Source organism: Aulonocara stuartgranti, assembly GCF_965226115.1.
Source record: "Aulonocara stuartgranti genome assembly, chromosome: 3".
Taxonomy (NCBI): Eukaryota; Metazoa; Chordata; class Actinopteri; order Cichliformes; family Cichlidae; genus Aulonocara; species Aulonocara stuartgranti.
Window position 1 is genome coordinate 76,602,814 of NC_138941.1, and position 17,921 is coordinate 76,620,734.

Here is a 17,921-nt window from a genome sequence, read left to right on the forward strand (position 1 = left end):
TGAGGATTGAAGCCTTTGCTGTTTATTAGATAATCCACATGCATTATGATCCCTCAATACAATCAGATTCTGCTTAGAAATGCATTCAAAAGTATTGAGCCAATATATTCAGCTTATATGGCTGAAACATTTTTAAATGATGAGCTTCCAACAATGAGGGCAGGGATAGCTCAGTAGGTAGAGTGGTTGCCCCATGATGGGAAGGTCGCGGGTTCGACTCCACTGAACGGCTACCCTGAAGTACCCCTGACGTCCCTACACACTGCTCCCTGGGTGCTGCATTGGTGGCGTCCCACTGCTTCACTGGGTGAATGGGTTAAATACAGAAGAGTAATTTCTCTATGGGGACTAAAACGCATACATTATATTACGTGAGTGAAACAGTAAGAGCATGTGGAGAGTTTGGAAAGATTCCATTAAGAAAGAGAAATCAAACATTTGGATTCATTTTAATGAGCTCAGACTTGTTGAAAATGCAGAGGAGCTCGTTGTGAACTAAGCTTCCAACAAACACAACATACCCATATTCGCTGTGAAGCTTTGGGTGGAAAAAGACAGAAAAACAACATGTGGATCCTGGAATAATGGGAGCTTCCATCTTTAAGGGCTGAAGAAAAAGAAGCTTACAAGGAAACATTTAGAACAGTATAAAACATCAACTGATTGAATCCATGAATCTGAAAACATGTTTCTGAGTGAAAGTGACAGACATGTACAGACTGAACTATCTGTTCAACAGTCAGAGTGTTTCTCTAACAGGAGACACTCTTTACACTCAACTCAGCACAGGGACACTGAGGCACAAGGAGAACAGACTCTAAACCCAGGATAAAGAGGTTCAGTGAATGTGGTATTGAAGGTGTGGAGGTGGATCAGAGTGTCAGAGGAGACTCTGTAGAAGGACAGAGTGCCAGCAGGACAGTCCACATACACTGCTGCTCTGTTAGAGACAGAGGAGGAGGAGGAGGAGGAGGAGGAGGTGGATACAAAACTGTTTTCATGACAGACATAAACAGGACCATCATCAGTGCAGTACAGACTCCAGGACTGATTATTCAGTCCAAACATACAGTCATTACTGCCTCCTTTCCTTCTGATTCTTCTGTAACTCACTGATATACGAACGTCTTCTCTCCACTCGACCTCCCAGTAACAGCGACCAGTCAGACCATTTCTACACAGCAGTTGAGGTTGAACATCAAATCTGTCTGGATGATCAGGATATGACTGAACTTTCTCCACTTGTGTGACCTTCCTGTTGTTGTCAGACAGTTGGAGGTTTGTGTTCACTGTGTTTGTGTCAATTGTGAGTTGACAGGAATCTGATGGAGAGAACAAACACAATCCAGCTGCAGTTATTGATCCATCATCTGTTCATTGATTGACACTTTGCTGATGACTCCTGACATCAGAGATGTGAATGAGTGATGTGACAGTTTGAAGATGGTTGAATGTGTGCTGCTTTGTTTTCATGAATCACATTAAAAACACACTTACACTTCCTCAGACCTGGTGTCAACCATCGTTCTCCAGCAGGCTCCACCCTGAAAAGAGGAGGGGGGTCAGACCAGCACAGTCTCTTTCAGCATGCATACATGGACATTACATGAAACTGATAAAGGAACAGTTCAACATTTTCACAAATACACTTCAATCTACACATGAAGTGGATCTGTCAGTACACCACTATATTGAATGAAATATGACTGATTCAAACTGTCACCATCATTATCTTTATATTCCTCTTCTGGTTAGCTGGAAAGGACACCTCCCTGCCTTTAATTTCCTTTACTATGTGCTTTACTACAATGCTCACCCAAAAAAAATAAAAAATAAAAAAACAAAAACAGGAAAACTGTTAATCAGAGTATGGTATCAAGTCAACCCAACTTCTGGAATATTTTTCTATGAAATTATGTACCATAGGACTTTTTTTTAAATCATAGGGCTGGGCAATATGGCCAAAAATTCATATCTCAATGTCCTTTAGCTGGATGGTGATATACGATATATATCTCGATATTTTTTTAAAGCCATAAATTAGGAACAAAAAGAGAGTTCTTAGTCAAAGCTGTGTCCAAGATCTCACACAGGCACTGTTATTAACATAAAGCGCAGATGTACATGAAAAAATTACTCAGAAATAAATTATCATCCATCCATCCATCCATCTTCATCTGCTTTATCCGAGGCCGGGTCGCGGGGGCAGCAGCCCATTTATTAAATAATAATGCTTCATAAATAAAATAAAACAATGTTGTTTTTGTACATAAAAAAAAGCTCACAATTGTGCAGTCAAAACTAAAAGATGCTGAGCATAATAACAAAGAAAGAGACAGATTTCGCAGCTGCTCTGTTCCCAGGTTCTACTGCATGACTGACAACCTTGAGTTTGAAATCCGCTTCGTAACCATTTCTCTTACAGGTGCCATTTGTGGTCCTTATACACACACAATACAGTAATATTGCGGCAATATCACTCCACGAGGCTCCTGACAACAGCATTCGTAATGCTCCCACAGTCCATCAAGCTGTGCATCTTCGTAGCTTACCAAAGTCGTACTGAAACATTTTTGACAGATTGCTGAGTGCCGTGTACCACATAAAAGTAAGCACAACCAGAATTCATACAGAAGGCGCACTGTCAATTTTTGAGAAAATGAAAGGATTTTAGTCTAAGCTTATAGTCCGAAAAATATGGTATACGAGTTTTGCAAAGTGGTTTGTTTCAGGGCAGGAGGCTTGGAGACTTAGCAGTCTGGGATACAGCACAGTTTCACACACTCTTCATTTTGCACTTCATGGCGCTGTTGTAAATGGTGAAAATACTACTAGAGCTAGCTGCACGGCGTCAACGCATAAACGAGCTAACTGCTAACGCTAACCGCAATGCTAACGTGCTGATGCCGTGCAGCCCCACGCACAGGAGGATCCGCAGTAACTTGTTAACGGAGATTTGCCGTGTCAATGCAGTTATGGCGTTAACGTCATTGTAACTAGAGTAACGCTGCAGAACTAGTAATAGTAATCTTCAAATGTTTTATTTTTACTGACCAGCTCCTCTTTGACAGCTGCCGTGTCCATCTTGTCGCTGCCTGCAGGTAAAGCAATGGGGGAGGGGAATTGTTTTCAGTGAAGGAGAGGCGAGCCAGAGTAATGTAGCGTAGAGACAAAAGTGGACGAAAGACAGACAAACTTGCGGTTCCACAAGTATAATTATAACGTAACATAGACTATATCGATATAAACGATATTGTCACATCTCATATCTCGTCTAAAAATATATCGAAATATTTAAAATCTCGATATATCGCCCAGTCCTAGTCTCAACGGCATGATGTTAATGAAATAAAAAATTTGCTTGTCGTTTATGGCTCTTAAACGGGAGTTACACCTGGAGACCAGTGATGGACATTAAGAACGACTGTAAAATTGATGCGGTTTGTTCGTCCTAAAACAACATAACCAACATCACTCATCCGGCTATACCACCACCCCGATGGCGCCAGCTGCTTGAAGGTTGACGTTGACGAGAACAACAACATTCTTCCATGAGATACGATAATGAGAACAAACCGACTCTCTTGCCCCATTCCTTATGGCAACCTGTGTAGGCTGCGAACTGTTGATCTTCGCCTAGTAGGCGATAGGACACTTTCTCAGGCTGAAGACAGGACACACATCCCAACACACACGCACACATGCACACTGATATGGATACACCCTCACCACCGCCCTCCCTTCCCCGAATCCAATGCCTCCTCCCATGCTTACTTCTCAGCTGACGGGCACATGCTCAGCTGGAGGTGCAGCTTCCCAGATGCAGCTGTGCACATTGAAATTTGGTCACATTTGCGACCAAATTTCTAAATGGTGCGAGTTAAAAAAAAATCCTAGGTCGCACTGGTGCAACCAGCCGTTTAGTACAAGAAAAAAAAAAAAAAAAAAACAGTCTCAGCAACTCTGAAAGACTCCATGTGGTCAAAAACAAACACACATTATGCCCATAATGTGGTCTAAACCAATCAGAGATAGTCAGGGCGGGACCTCTCTGATTGGCCGTGGTCCAGATATTCTTGTAGTCCCTCCACATGTGGATTTTTGAAAGTGCAGGTCAATAGAGAGAGGTGAGTAGCCTGAAAAAAGCAATATCGATTGATTAAATCCTGAATCGACTTTTAAATATAAATGCATTTTGCCAGAAACACCAGAATCTCAGATTAAAGTTAGTTATACCAAACAGCTAAAACAGCAAATGAGAGCAGGTTTCCACACAAAGACGTAAACACAGACGCACAGTACGCGACGACGCGTCACGATCAGTGGGATGTTGGCTTTCTCACCCAACACCACGTACGCGGACACGCCGTCTTACTTACTATACTTCAAGAACAGTTTTCCATCTCAAATCTCTGTTTTCTGCATTATTCATTTGCTTATTACGTACAACTCGTGTACAGCGCTGTCGGCCACTGTTTTATTTATTTTTTGCCCAAAAATGACCTCTGACAAGACCTCTGCCTCATTTCTGCTGTTTAATACCAAAGAAATTTACACTTTTGCAAAATGCTTAGCTGTATCTCTAATCAAACTGCTGTAGCTCTGCTTCACTTCAGCAACATCAGGTAATGTTCATATGTTGAGTCATGTTTTTTTTTTCAGTTTTTGTTCTACTGCAGAATATTTTTAAGGTTATCTGCTATAAAAAGCCAGGCTCAGTTACTTTGACAGTGCTGTGATGCTTACACTTCTGATTAAGTCACACAGTGTCAGTACTGATAAATGATCAGAATTATAATATTTCTGACTGTCTGAGGCAAAAATTGAATCTAATCAAATGGATTATAGAAATCAGTGATGATACCAAGCCCCAGTGAGTAACCTAGGCCCGACAGAAGTGGATGTAGCTGTGGGTAATGACAAAAGATGAAAAAAACAATTGATAACTGTTTCGTTAAGTCAAGCCCTGATCCATCTGAAATTCATAACCAGTGCTGTGACACGGAATCCTGAAAAAGGACAGTGTATCCAGAAAACACATTATATGCTGTGATAAATGCACTGCCCAAGTGTCCCCTCTCCCCATCGTGGTTTGGGAACAGCTGTGTGAAGGACCATAAAGCTCTCCAGAGAGTGATCCGTACAGCAGAACGCTGCTGCAGGATTGCTCTCCCCCCGCTTCAGGACACCTACACCAGGAGATGCCGGACTAGAGCAGCGCAGATACTGAAGGACCCATCCCATCCTGGCAACAAACTGTTCCAACTTCTGCAATCTGGTAGAAGGTTCCGCATCTTCCGGGCAAGGACAGAGAGACTCAAGAGGAGCTTCTATCCCCAAGCCATCCGTGCCCTAAACACACACCCGCCCTCTCACATCATCTATAATTGACTGAGACAGGACTCTTCCAGACACTAAACCAAGGAACAATGTACATTTCAAATTCCTTTAATTTTAAATATGTTTATATTGTCTATCCTGTAAAATAGTCAGATTCTATTCATATTAATGTACAGAATTCACCTGCTTGCTGCTACTACTGCACATTCACCCAGTGTATGTATGTATGTATGTATGTATGTATGTATATATATATATATATATATATATATATATATATATATAATGTTCTTCCTCTACACCCCCCCCCCCCAATATTTGCACATGTCGAGGAGCGTGTCAGGCTACATTTCACTGTGTGTTATACTTGTATAACTATGCATGTGACAAATAAAGAACCTTGAACCTTGAACCCACTGCCTTTCAGCAGCAGGCAGCAGCAAACAGGTCGTCAGAGGAGCCGAGATGATGATTAAGTTTAACATTGCCAGAGCACTTTAAGCACAAGCAATTCTTCAATAACATATCATTCTTGTAGAACTGTGCTCCAAACAAAGAAGATGAGATAAGAGATAAGATAAGATAAAACTTTATTAATCCCTCGGGTGGGTTCCTCTGGGAAATTCGGTTTCCAAAAGCACAGCACCGACAGAAGTTACAGAATATTATACACACACACACACACACACACACACACACACACACACACACACATATATATATAAATACAGAGACATGTATAAGGTATTGCACAGTGAAAAGGCACTATAGCTTAGTTGTCCCTGCCCTCCTTTGTCCTCCTTTTTCTCCGTCCTCTCACCTCCAGAGAGGAGTTAAACAGTCTGATGGCGTGTGGGACAAAGGAGTTTTTAAGTCTGTTGGTTCTTGTCTTGGGGAGAAGCAACCTGTCACTGAACAGACTCTTCTGGTTGTTAATGGCCGTGTGCAGAGGATGCCCAGCATTGTCCATAATGTCCAGCAGTTTCTTTAGTGTCCTTTTCTCTGCCACTGTCACCAGAGTGTCCAGCTTCATGCCGACCACAGAGCCAGCCTTCCTGATCAGTTTCTCCAGCCTGGATGAGTCCTTCTTTGCTGTGCTGCTCCCCCAGCACACCACAGCATAGAAAAGTACTCCAGCAACCACTGACTGGTAAAACATCCTCAGGAGCTTCCTGCAGATGTTAAAAGACCTCAGCCTCCTGAGGAAGTACAGTCGGCTTTGGGCTTTTTTATACAGGTGCTCTGTGTTGCATGACCAGTCCAGTTTATTGTCCACCCACAGCCCGAGGTACTTGTACTTGTTGACCACCTCCACCTCCTCCCCCTCTATCTGAACTGGCAGTGGACCTTCTCTGGACCTCCCGAAGTCCACAACCAGTTCCTTAGTCTTTGAGGTGTTGAGTTGCAGGTGGTTTGTGTGACTCCATGCGACAAAGTTCCTCACCAGGCTCCTGTACTCCTCTTCCTGATCATCCCAGATACACCCCATGATGGCTGTGTCATCTGCAAACTTCTGAATGTGGCACTTGTTAGGGGTTGGGGTGTTGTTGGGGTGGTAAAGCAGGTCAGCTAGGATGGCGGTTCAATCCCAGGCTCCACCAGTCTGCAAGATATTGCTCTCCAATGCATTCATCGGAGTGTGAATGGTTATGAGTGTTAGACAGTAAGCACTAAACAGTTTAGAAAAAGTGAATGGGTGTGATTGGGTGAGTGAATTAGTTTTATAAAGTACTTTGATAATTAGTTGTATAAAGTGCTGAGATAAGAGATAAGATAAGATAAGATAAAACTGTATTAATCCCTCGGGTGGGTTCCTCTGGGAAATTCGGTTCCAAAAGCACAGCACCGACAGAAGTTACAGTTACAGAATATTATATACACACACACACACACACACACACACACGCACACACGCACACACACACACACATATATAAATACAGAGAAATAAAATATCACAGGTTCTTCCAAAATTCATTTTAAAAGATTCTGTCCCAGTTTATGACAGAACTGAGGTCTTAAATAGCTTTAACAAGCACTTCGTAGCTACTGGTTTTTTATTTAACTCTGTTGGAGCAGCCCCCATGATTCCCTGCACAGAACCCCAAACATATTTTGGGGAGCTTTTTGATTTTTCTCCTTTTTCTGTCCAGGAAGTGCATAAAGCTCTTAAAGACTTAGATCACAGGAAACCCCCAGGCCCAGACTTAATAAAGCCCTATTTTCTGAAAATAGCAGCTGATTACATTGTACAACCTCTTACGATCCTTTTTAATCTTTCAATCCAAAATAAAGAAATTCCACTTGTTTGGAAGTCTGCTTTTGTTACGCATATATTAAAAGGAGGCGACCCGGCCATTCTGACTAATTATAGGCCAATATCAAACTTGTGTGTCTTGGCAAAAGTCCTTGAGTCTCTCGTCAGTGAGCAATTAAAAGAGTTCTTGTACTCTAATGAAGTTCTTTCAAAACTACAATCTGGGTTCAGAAAACAGCATAGTGCTGTCACGGCTGCCACAAAAGTGATAAATGACATACTTGTTGCTCTTGATAAAAAACAGCACTGTGCTTCTCTCTTTATCAACCTGTCAAAAGCTTTCGACACTGTGGATCACACCATTTTAAAGCATAGGCTTCTTTCTTTGGGGCTGTCTAGACATGTCGTCTCCTGGTTCACTAACTATTTGAGTGACAGGACTCAATGCATTAAATGTGAAAATCTGTGCTCAGAACTTTTGAATATTCACACTGGGGTGCCACAGGGTTCAATTTTAGGACCTCTGTTGTTCATCATGTATATAAATGATTTGGGACAAAATGTGTCCAATGCTAGTATGCATTTTTATGCTGATGACACAGTTATTTATTCCTTTGGCTCGAACCTTGAAAAGGCAATAGAATCTTTGCAGAAAGCTTTTGACATGGTTCAGCATACACTTCTGGAGCTGAAATTGGTTCTCAATGCTGAGAAGCCAAAACTAATGTTGTTTTCAAACATGAAGAGATTTCCTCAAACTGTCCCTTTGGTGTCCACTCTTGAGGGAAACCTCATAGAAGTGGTGCATACATATAAATACAGTGGGGCAAAAAAGTATTTAGTCAGCCACCGATTGTGCAAGTTCCCCCACCTAAAATGATGACAGACGTCAGTAATTTGCACCAGAGGTACACTTCAACTGTGAGAGACAGAATGTGAAAAAAAAAAATCCATGAATCCACATGGTAGGATTTGTAAAGAATTTATTCGTAAATCAGGGTGGAAAATAAGTATTTGGTCAATAACAAAAATACAACTCAATACTTTGTAACATAACCTTTGTTGGCAATAACAGAGGTCAAACGTTTACTATAGGTCTTTACCAGGTTTGCACACACAGTAGCTGGTATTTTGGCCCATTCCTCCATGCAGATCTTCTCGAGAGCAGTGATGTTTTGGGGCTGTCGCCGAGCAACACGGACTTTCAACTCCCGCCACAGATTTTCTATGGGGTTGAGGTCTGGAGACTGGCTAGGCCACTCCAGGACTTTCAAATGCTTCTTACGGAGCCACTCCTTTGTTGCCCGGGCGGTGTGTTTTGGATCATTGTCATGTTGGAAGACCCAGCCTCGTTTCATCTTCAAAGTTCTCACTGATGGAAGGAGGTTTTGGCTCAAAATCTCACGATACATGGCCCCATTCATTCTGTCCTTAACACGGATCAGTCGTCCTGTCCCCTTGGCAGAAAAACAGCCCCATAGCATGATGTTTCCACCCCCATGCTTCACAGTAGGTATGGTGTTCTTGGGATGCAACTCAGTATTCTTCTTGCTCCAAACACGACGAGTTGAGTTTATACCAAAAAGTTCTACTTTGGTTTCATCTGACCACATGACATTCTCCCAATCCTCTGCTGTATCATCCATGTGCTCTCTGGCAAACTTCAGACGGGCCTGGACATGCACTGGCTTCAGCAGCGGAACACGTCTGGCACTGCGGGATTTGATTCCCTGCCGTTGTAGTGTGTTACTGATGGTGACCTTTGTTACTTTGGTCCCAGCTCTCTGCAGGTCATTCACCAGGTCCCCCCGTGTGGTTCTGGGATCTTTGCTCACCGTTCTAATGATCATTTTGACCCCACGGGATGAGATCTTGCGTGGAGCCCCAGATCGAGGGAGATTATCAGTGGTCTTGTATGTCTTCCATTTTCTGATAAGATAAGATAAGATAAGATAAGATAACCTTTATTAGTCCCACACGTGATTGCTCCCACAGTTGATTTTTTCACACCAAGCTGCTTGCCTATTGTAGATTCACTCTTCCCAGTCTGGTGCAGGTCTACAATACTTTTCCTGGTGTCCTTCGAAAGCTCTTTGGTCTTGGCCATGGCGGAGTTTGGAGTCTGACTGTTTGAGGCTGTGGACAGGTGTCTTTTATACTTATGAGTTCAAACAGGTGCCATTCATACAGGTAACGAGTGGGGGACAGAAAAGCTTCTTACAGAAGACGTTACAGGTCTGTGAGAGCCAGAGATTTTCCTTGTTTGAGGTGACCAAATACTTATTTTCCACCCTGATTTACGAATAAATTCTTTACAAATCCTACCATGTGGATTCATGGATTTTTTTTTCACATTCTGTCTCTCACAGTTGAAGTGTACCTCTGGTGCAAATTACTGACCTCTGTCATCATTTTAAGTGGGGGAACTTGCACAATCGGTGGCTGACTAAATACTTTTTTGCCCCACTGTATCTTGGCTTTTTAATTGATGATTCTCTGAACTTTAAATCTCACATAGATAATCTTGTGAAAAAACTCAAACTAAAATTGGGATTTTTCTTTCGAAACAAATTTTGCTTTTCTTTTGAGACAAAAAAGCATCTTGTCAAGTCAAGTCAACTTTATTTGTCAATTCTGCCACATGTACAGGACATACAGAGAATAGAAATTTCGTTACTCTCAAACCCTAGATGAAATAGCAAATGAACATTTAAATATAAGAGAGTGAGAGTAACAACAAAGTCTTATGAGGTAATGGCAGTCCAATGCTCCACGGTGACTGATAACTGGTGCAGGCCAGTGAGTGAGTCAGAGTGTGTGTGTGTGTGTGTGTGTGTGTGTGTGTGTGTGTGTGTGTGACAGAGTTCAGTGAGACCGTGGAGGAGAGAGGGGAGAGGGGGAAGAATCGGAAGGGAGTTAAGCTTCCTGACAGCCTGATGGATGAAGCTGTCCTTCAGTCTGCTGGTCCTGGCCTGGAGACTCCGCAGTCTCCTCCCTGACGGCAACAGCTTGAAGAAGCTTTGCATTGGGTGAGTGGGATCAGCCGCTATGCAAAGGGCTTTTTTATTGAGACGGGTGCTGTAAATGTCCTGGAGGGAGGGGAGAGAGACACCAATGATCCTCTCTGCAGCCCTCACTATGCGTTGGAGGGTTCTATGATAGGACGCATTGCAGGCTCCAAACCACACAGTGATGCAGCTCGACAGGATGCTCTCGATGGTGCCTCTGTAGAAAGTGTACATGATGGGGGCTGGTGCTCCTGCTCTTCTTAGTTTGCGGAGAAAGAAGAGACGCTGCTGTGATTTCCTGGCCAGTGCTGTGGTGTTGTACGTCCAGGAGAGATCCTCTGTGATGTGCACACCCAAGAACTTGGTGCTGCTCACTCTCTCCACAGACGCTCCGTCAATGGTCAGAGGAGCATGTTGGGTGTGCATTCTCCTGAAGTCCACGACAATCTCCTTCATCTTCTCCACATTCAGAGAGAGATTGTTGTCAACACACCACGTGGCCAGGCGTCTCACCTCACTTCTGTAGTCGGTCTCATCCCTGTTGCTAATGAGACCCACCACCGTTGTGTCGTCCGCAAACTTGATGAAGAGGTTGGAGCTATATGATGGAGTGCAGTCATGGGTCAGCAGAGTGAAGAGGAGGGGGCTCAGCACACATCCCTGCGGGGCCCCCGTGTTTAAAATGATTAAGGTTAATAATAATAATAGTTTTGAACAGCCATTTCCGCTTTCTTCAATTTCTGATAAGCAATGGCCACACCAGCTCTGATCAGCAAGAACCCCGTTATCATGGTTCAGAAAAGGTAGATGTCTTCAATGTCGATTGACAGTCCCACCAGGCACACAACCCTCCAGTTCCTCCACCCGTCCATCATGTATCCGACAGGGAACGTCCCTCCAGGACAATCGGGCTCTCCCGAGCCTAGGCTTCCCGTTGAGAAGAGGGTGTCAATTGCATTCAGGGACCAGTTGATCAAATCTATAATTCCTCTATTAGGCTTTAGAGAACAGGCCATGAGAGTCTTCCAGGGTAAAAGTAAACGAGACTAGACAAGGACATGAGAAGCCAAGCAGGAACGATAAGGGAGAGGAAGAGATGTGTGATCGCCTTTGTCAAGAGCCAAAGAGAGAGTGTTTCCATTTTGCATTTTGTATTCGTCCTCCGTGTTCAGGTGAAGTTCTACTTCCCAGTTCCCTCTCCTAGTCTATGCTTCCTAGTTTTAGTTTCCTGAGTCTAGTTTTAGTTCTAGTTTGAGGTTCTTGGTTTGTTTTTGTAAAATTTACATCTCACAAAGAATGTTTAAGCAAATAAAGCTGCGCTTTCATTTAACTTCCTGTTTCTGGGTCCTGCATTTGGGTCCACAAATTTATTAGAACTTTAAATTTTTATCAGTGGGCATACAATTAGTATTGTGCCCTCAGAAACATAAATTTAAGATAAGATAAGATAAGATAAGATAACCTTTATTAGTCCCACACGTGGGAAATTTGTTTTGTCACAGCAGGAAGTGGACAGTGCAAAAGTTATGATGCAAAAATTAGAATACAATAAGAATAAATACAGTACACAGCTGTACAGAATAGAATAAAATAATATACTATATACAGTAGAATAAAATAGAATAAAAATATACAATAAGATAAAAATAGAATACGAATGCTATATACAACTGAGTAAAAATACAACGATGCCAGAAAAGATTATTGCACTAAATTTATTCTTAGTTCTGTGTATTTCCAATGAATAAGTTGTCCTAACCTAGTAATTTTACGTAAGCTTTACTCAGTTTTTTTTGAGGCAACGAGTTTGCATTTTTTTAAAAGTTCTGTGAACAAATTAGATTTCACAGTGAAGTTGTTAAATGGTCTTGATGCATTCTCAATCATCCAGGTAAGTAAATCTCCAAAAGTTGATTTTGTTCATCTGGACGTTTTCAGTGGGAGAAACGTTTCGTCACTCATCCAAGTGACTTCTTCAGTCTCAGCTGACTGCTGACAATCTTATAAACAGTACATTTGCATAATGACTGAACCCAGCCCACTAAAGGAACAATGGGCTGGGAGGTCAGTTCCTTCATCGTGTTTCTGCAAATTCTCATGACCATTGATCAAAGACCACTGAGCAATGGCCATGATTACCATTCACAGTCAGTGGGGGAATGGCTGCAATCAGAGCATTGTAAGATGGCAAAAGATGTACCCTTAGCCCCCCCTCGATTCAGAGATGATCTTTCCTTTTTTATGTAAATGGCCTCCTTGACTTTGCGCTCAAACCAGTGTTCCTCCCTGTCCGGGATGTATACATCCTCATCGTTGAAAGAGTGTCCACTGGCCTGTACACTCTTAAAAACTAAAACTGACATTTACTTAACATTTTTGAGGCAACACTTTTACACTTAAAAATCTTGGGTAGATTGGAAACCAGTCAAATCTGTTCAATATACTTGATCAATTGCATAACTAAAGCTTAAACATAATAAGTTGAAATGAATAATTGTAGTTGTTACTGTAGAATATTTAGCTGATTTAGAGTTTAGAAATGTGTTATCATAGAATGTAGAACTGTTGTAGAGACACTGACACTGCCCTCAATATAATAAAGGCTGATTGTGTTGTGAACTTAGGAGTAGATAGTAGGAGACCCCTCCCCCACTTGAGCTGTGAAAGTAAAACAGAGAAGAGTTAATGCTGAGTGGAAATTCCCCAGAGGATGTAAGGGTGGGGGTCTCAAGATTTGTAACTTGATAACTGTGGTCTGGAAGTGAGAGGGGTTTTATGACCTCTAGGGAGTTACCTACACCCACAGTGTTTTAACTGTCACGCACACACATCCACACGCACACTCACTTATGTGCACACACATACACACAGGTATGCGCACACACTCCCTCACGAGCACTCACATAGACACGGGGGAACGCGCACATGTAGGCATTCATGTGCTCGTGCACATAGACACGGACACAGAGTTTCCAGCACACCGTGGGGGTTTTATGATAGGGTCTACCCTATAAAAACTTTGTTTCACAGACAAAGGGTGAAGATTTTTGCAGAGGGACACCGGCCTCGTGTTCCCTTCTAGAAGTGCATGCTTAATGAAGATAAATGAAGATGAGTAAATGAAGATGAATAAAGATGAATAAAGGTTTTATGAAAATAACTACTGAGTCCGGTGCCATCTCTGGACGCTCGAGGAACGAAAAGAACCGGGGTAAAACTGATTTCTCAACAGTTTACAAACATGAAAAAATTGAGTAAATAACACTGACATGCTTGGTCAATGTAATTTAAATATAGATGGTCAGTTAATCCAAAATTTTGTTCCATTTACTTAATATTGCAAACTGAACGTAATCAAAATTGTACTTAATATTAAATATGGTAAATGGCCTGTATTTGTATAGCGCTTTACTTGGTCCCTATGGATTGTTAAGAAATAAATATATATTCTCAATGCTTATTTGCTGATTATATTGTTTTATGTACTTTAGTAATGAAGGCTTGTAAACCAAGGCCACTTTTAACTCACAAACAAAGTGCTCAGCCAGACTGAAAAACAGAAAGTCTGTGTGCAGTTGTACAAGTATATTAATAAATACAGGAAACTAGACAGAAAAAGACGAAGCTACTGACATATAAGGAGTTGTTTGTATCGAAACTTAAAGTGTGTGTGACGTCTAGAGGAAGTATATATAAATAATCTGGTTTCCTGCTTTTGCTTGAGACTTGAGCTGGCGTTTCTGTGCTAAGTCTCCATATTCCGTAATATGTAAAATTTAAAATGTAAAATTAAAGATAATTTTTTGAGTTAGATCACTTTGAGCCGTGTCTTTCTTGGCCATTAAAGAATACAAAGAACTGAATTAATACTTGGTCCCGTGACCCGGATTCTTTTGCGGCCGAGGGGACTAATTCGGAGTTTAAGGTACGATCTGATATGAGGCGGACAACAGACCGGTCTAAAAGATTTAAAGGTAGGCACAAGCCTGTTCAAAGAAAAAGCAAATTTGTGCATATTGGATGAATTCTAAATTATTACTCATTAACATAAATGAGTACCCTCACAATGACTAAATCCACCAACATTTTAACCGCCCATGTCAGTTTTTTTTGTCTTTAAGTATCTTTCCATAGTCAAGAGATGTCCTATTTTATTCTGTATGCTGTAGTTTTCAAACTAACCTTTAAAAAAGGCAAAAAACACATGATGAAAACAAACAAAAAAAAAATTATCCATTTTGGAATAAGACGTGGCAAAATGTGGGACAATGTGAAGTGAGAGGCTCTGGGCACTTCCCCGATACATTTCATTTACTTTGCTGTCATTCATCACCACTATTGGGCAAGTTACTTTGAAGAAGTAATTAATTAAAGTTATTAGTTACTTCTTCAAGAAAGTAATCAAGTTAGTAAACGACTTACAATATTATAAAAGTAATTATTTATTAAGAAAAGTAACTATGTTTATGTTTAAGCCTCTGGGATCCAGGGTATAATTGGTTGTGTTTGACTGCTATATTTTTGCTATATTTCACCATTAAAACTAGCGCTATTTGGTATCATTGTTTTCAGCACAACCTCACGTCTGGATTTACTGTTATTTTTTCATTCTGACATACTGTATCAACACAATTGATCTAAAATCAGACAAAAAAACCCAAAACAAAATCAGAGAGGAAAAACAGTTTAAAAACTTATATTTCTTACTGCAGCAAAATACTTTTCAATACTTGAAATGCAAATATAACTTGTACATAAAAAAAAAAAACCACGAATATTTTTTGGAAAAAAAAGTATAAATGCAACCATTTATCTAAAAATGCAGCCAAGGTGGGTTTTTTTTAATAACCATTTCAAACTATTTACAGAACAATCAGGTGTTCTGCATCAAATAAGAAGTATTACAAATTATTTGTGCTGCTCAAATAATTTCTCCAGGCCTGAAAGATGTATCACTCCTCCTGTTTTCCACCTGGAGATAGCGTTTACACTACAGTCTGCCTTGATGGCTTTTGGTAAAAACTGCGTCATTCAGCAGTCGCCTCATTGTTCTGACATACACAACAAAACTATTGACTACATTACACACCAACTACACAAGACAACACACTTACTACACACTCCAAACATGCTAAATGTCACAAATCTCAAAACACACTCTTTCTCTCCCTCTCTTTTGCTCTCTTACCACAATCACTGCTGAAACTTCCCCCTCTTCCTAAACAGCCATGCTGCCATATAATTTTTGATTTGTATATTTTTCCAACAATAGGAAAGGGTGGGTGGATTTCTGTTTTTTCTTTTTTCTCGCGAGTGGAGAGTTCTTTCAAATGCTTTCCTTAGAAAACAGTTTTTACCGTTTCTTACTGCAGTAAACAAAAAACAACGATAATATTCAGGAAAAAAAATTGCATGCATCTTTTATCATAACTCTGGATTTACGTGGCCTATCAACACAATTGAAAAACTGGTATATAGTTTGAAATCAACACTTTTAACACAAAAATGGAGGCTCAGGTTTGTCTTGAGCTGACATAATAGGTTATTGCTATGTCATCTTAAATTGGTCTCGTGATTGGTTTAATATGACTACTTTATTCTTCTTCAGCCAATCAGAAACACTCGTGCGATTCCCTGCCGTTTGTGTTTCCTGATGTTGGACTTTTGGCCGCTAAAGGCTCCTTTTGTCACTTCCTCACCTGCCTCTGTAACTTTTACCTGTCCTCAGTATTATTTCACCTTTCTTACAGAGCATTTCAGGGTCAGGCTCCTGTCTATGTAGCCCATCTCCACCATCACTCTTCATCTCACTCACTGAGTATAAACATTTCAAGCTTTTCACAATATTGTTTATGTTCTGTACGTGTGGTTATACAGAGATCTGTATGAATCAAAGTCAGAGTGGAAAAAAAAAAACACATTTGAAATCAGTACACTGTTAAACATGCACGATGGTGGCAAAAGGTAGCTATTATTATTGCTCAAGCTGAATTTTGTGTCCTTCTCATAGATAAATAACTCATACATATTCAATTTAGTTACATTTTATTCATATCATGCCAAATCACACTAACAATTTCCTCCAGGCCCTTTATAAGTAAAGTAAAGACCCCGAACAATCATATTACCCCCCGTGAGCAAGCACTTTGGTGACAAAGAGGGAGAAAGAAAAAAACAAACAAACTTCCTTTTAACGGGAAGAAACCTCTGGCAGATCCAAAAAAGGCTTGCCACAACCAGTTAGGGTCAGGGGAGGTCAGACAGATCAGAAGTCACACAGTGAAAGAGAGCCAGAGATTAATAATACGTCAGAGTTAAATGCAGAGAGGTGTCTAAACACACAATGAGTGAAAAGAGGTGAAAGCTGGAGAAACACTGCAATAGATGGAATTTTCCTTTGTGTGATTGTTTATGTCACATCTGCATGAAACAAACAGGAATTAAATAATTAAATTATTTAAAGGAAATGTTTCCAGCTCTTCCTCCTCTATCAGAGATTCTCTCCTTACCTGAGAGTGTCCAGTCTCCAGCCTGGATCCTTCAGTCCAGCCGACAGCAGCTTCATTCCTGAGACCCCTGGATGATTGTAGCTCAGGTCCAGCTCTCTCAGATGGGAGGGGTTGGAGTTCAGAGCTAAGGCCAGAGAAGTACAGCCTTCCTCTGTGATCAGACAGCCTGACAGACTACAGAGAAAAAAACAAAAACAAAACAATACTGCATGTAAGGATTGTTTTATTGTTTTTTCTTATTTCCAAATCCTGGTCCATCAATCCATTTGACTAGATAACCCTATTGTTTCAAGTTTAATTATCTAGTAAGGATGTAAGCCTGCACTCTGAAAGTGAATATGCTATTATGCTTTCTTTATGGCCTGGTCATTGTTGAAATCTCCCAATTCTTTTAATCTTTGGGCTGAAGGAAGGACAATACTCGGTGTATATATGCTCAATCAACAATCATTTATTTCCATACAATTCAACACTTAAGAGCATAAGAACCATCATGATGGGGAGACCTGCATGAAGAGGGTCACAGCAAGTCTCAAAATGGTGACGGGTTACTCAGCTTCTTATAGCCTCTAGTGGCCCCCACTTAGTCGTAAAAGCCTAAACATTCACATTCTTTCTCTCTTACGGCGCCTAAGTTATGACCTCGGCTCCTTGTTTCTCTGCTCTCTGTAAGGTGGGGGTATGGATTGTGGTCTATCTCCCCGGTCTTAGACACAGAGTCTCCTGCATACAACCTTTCCTTTTATGATTCAGCAGTAAAGCATGTCAAGAAAACAGTGTAAGACATTCACAGCAGATCAAGGATAC

At 41.1% G+C, this 17,921-nt stretch overlaps 1 protein-coding gene across 1 annotated transcript in view; it reads right to left on the reverse strand.

Moving 5' to 3' along the window:
- Positions 1 to 17,921, reverse strand: part of LOC309703487 (protein NLRC3-like) — a 73,900-nt gene continuing 55,979 nt past the window's right edge. The window contains exons 8-10 of the mRNA XM_082528350.1: positions 17,115 to 17,288; positions 1,498 to 1,544; positions 1 to 1,322 (exon numbers count right to left, since the gene is read on the reverse strand). Coding sequence (XP_082384476.1) covers positions 781 to 1,322; positions 1,498 to 1,544; positions 17,115 to 17,288 — 763 coding nt within the window. The 3' untranslated portion in view covers positions 1 to 780. The remainder of the gene's footprint in view (positions 1,323 to 1,497; positions 1,545 to 17,114; positions 17,289 to 17,921) is intronic.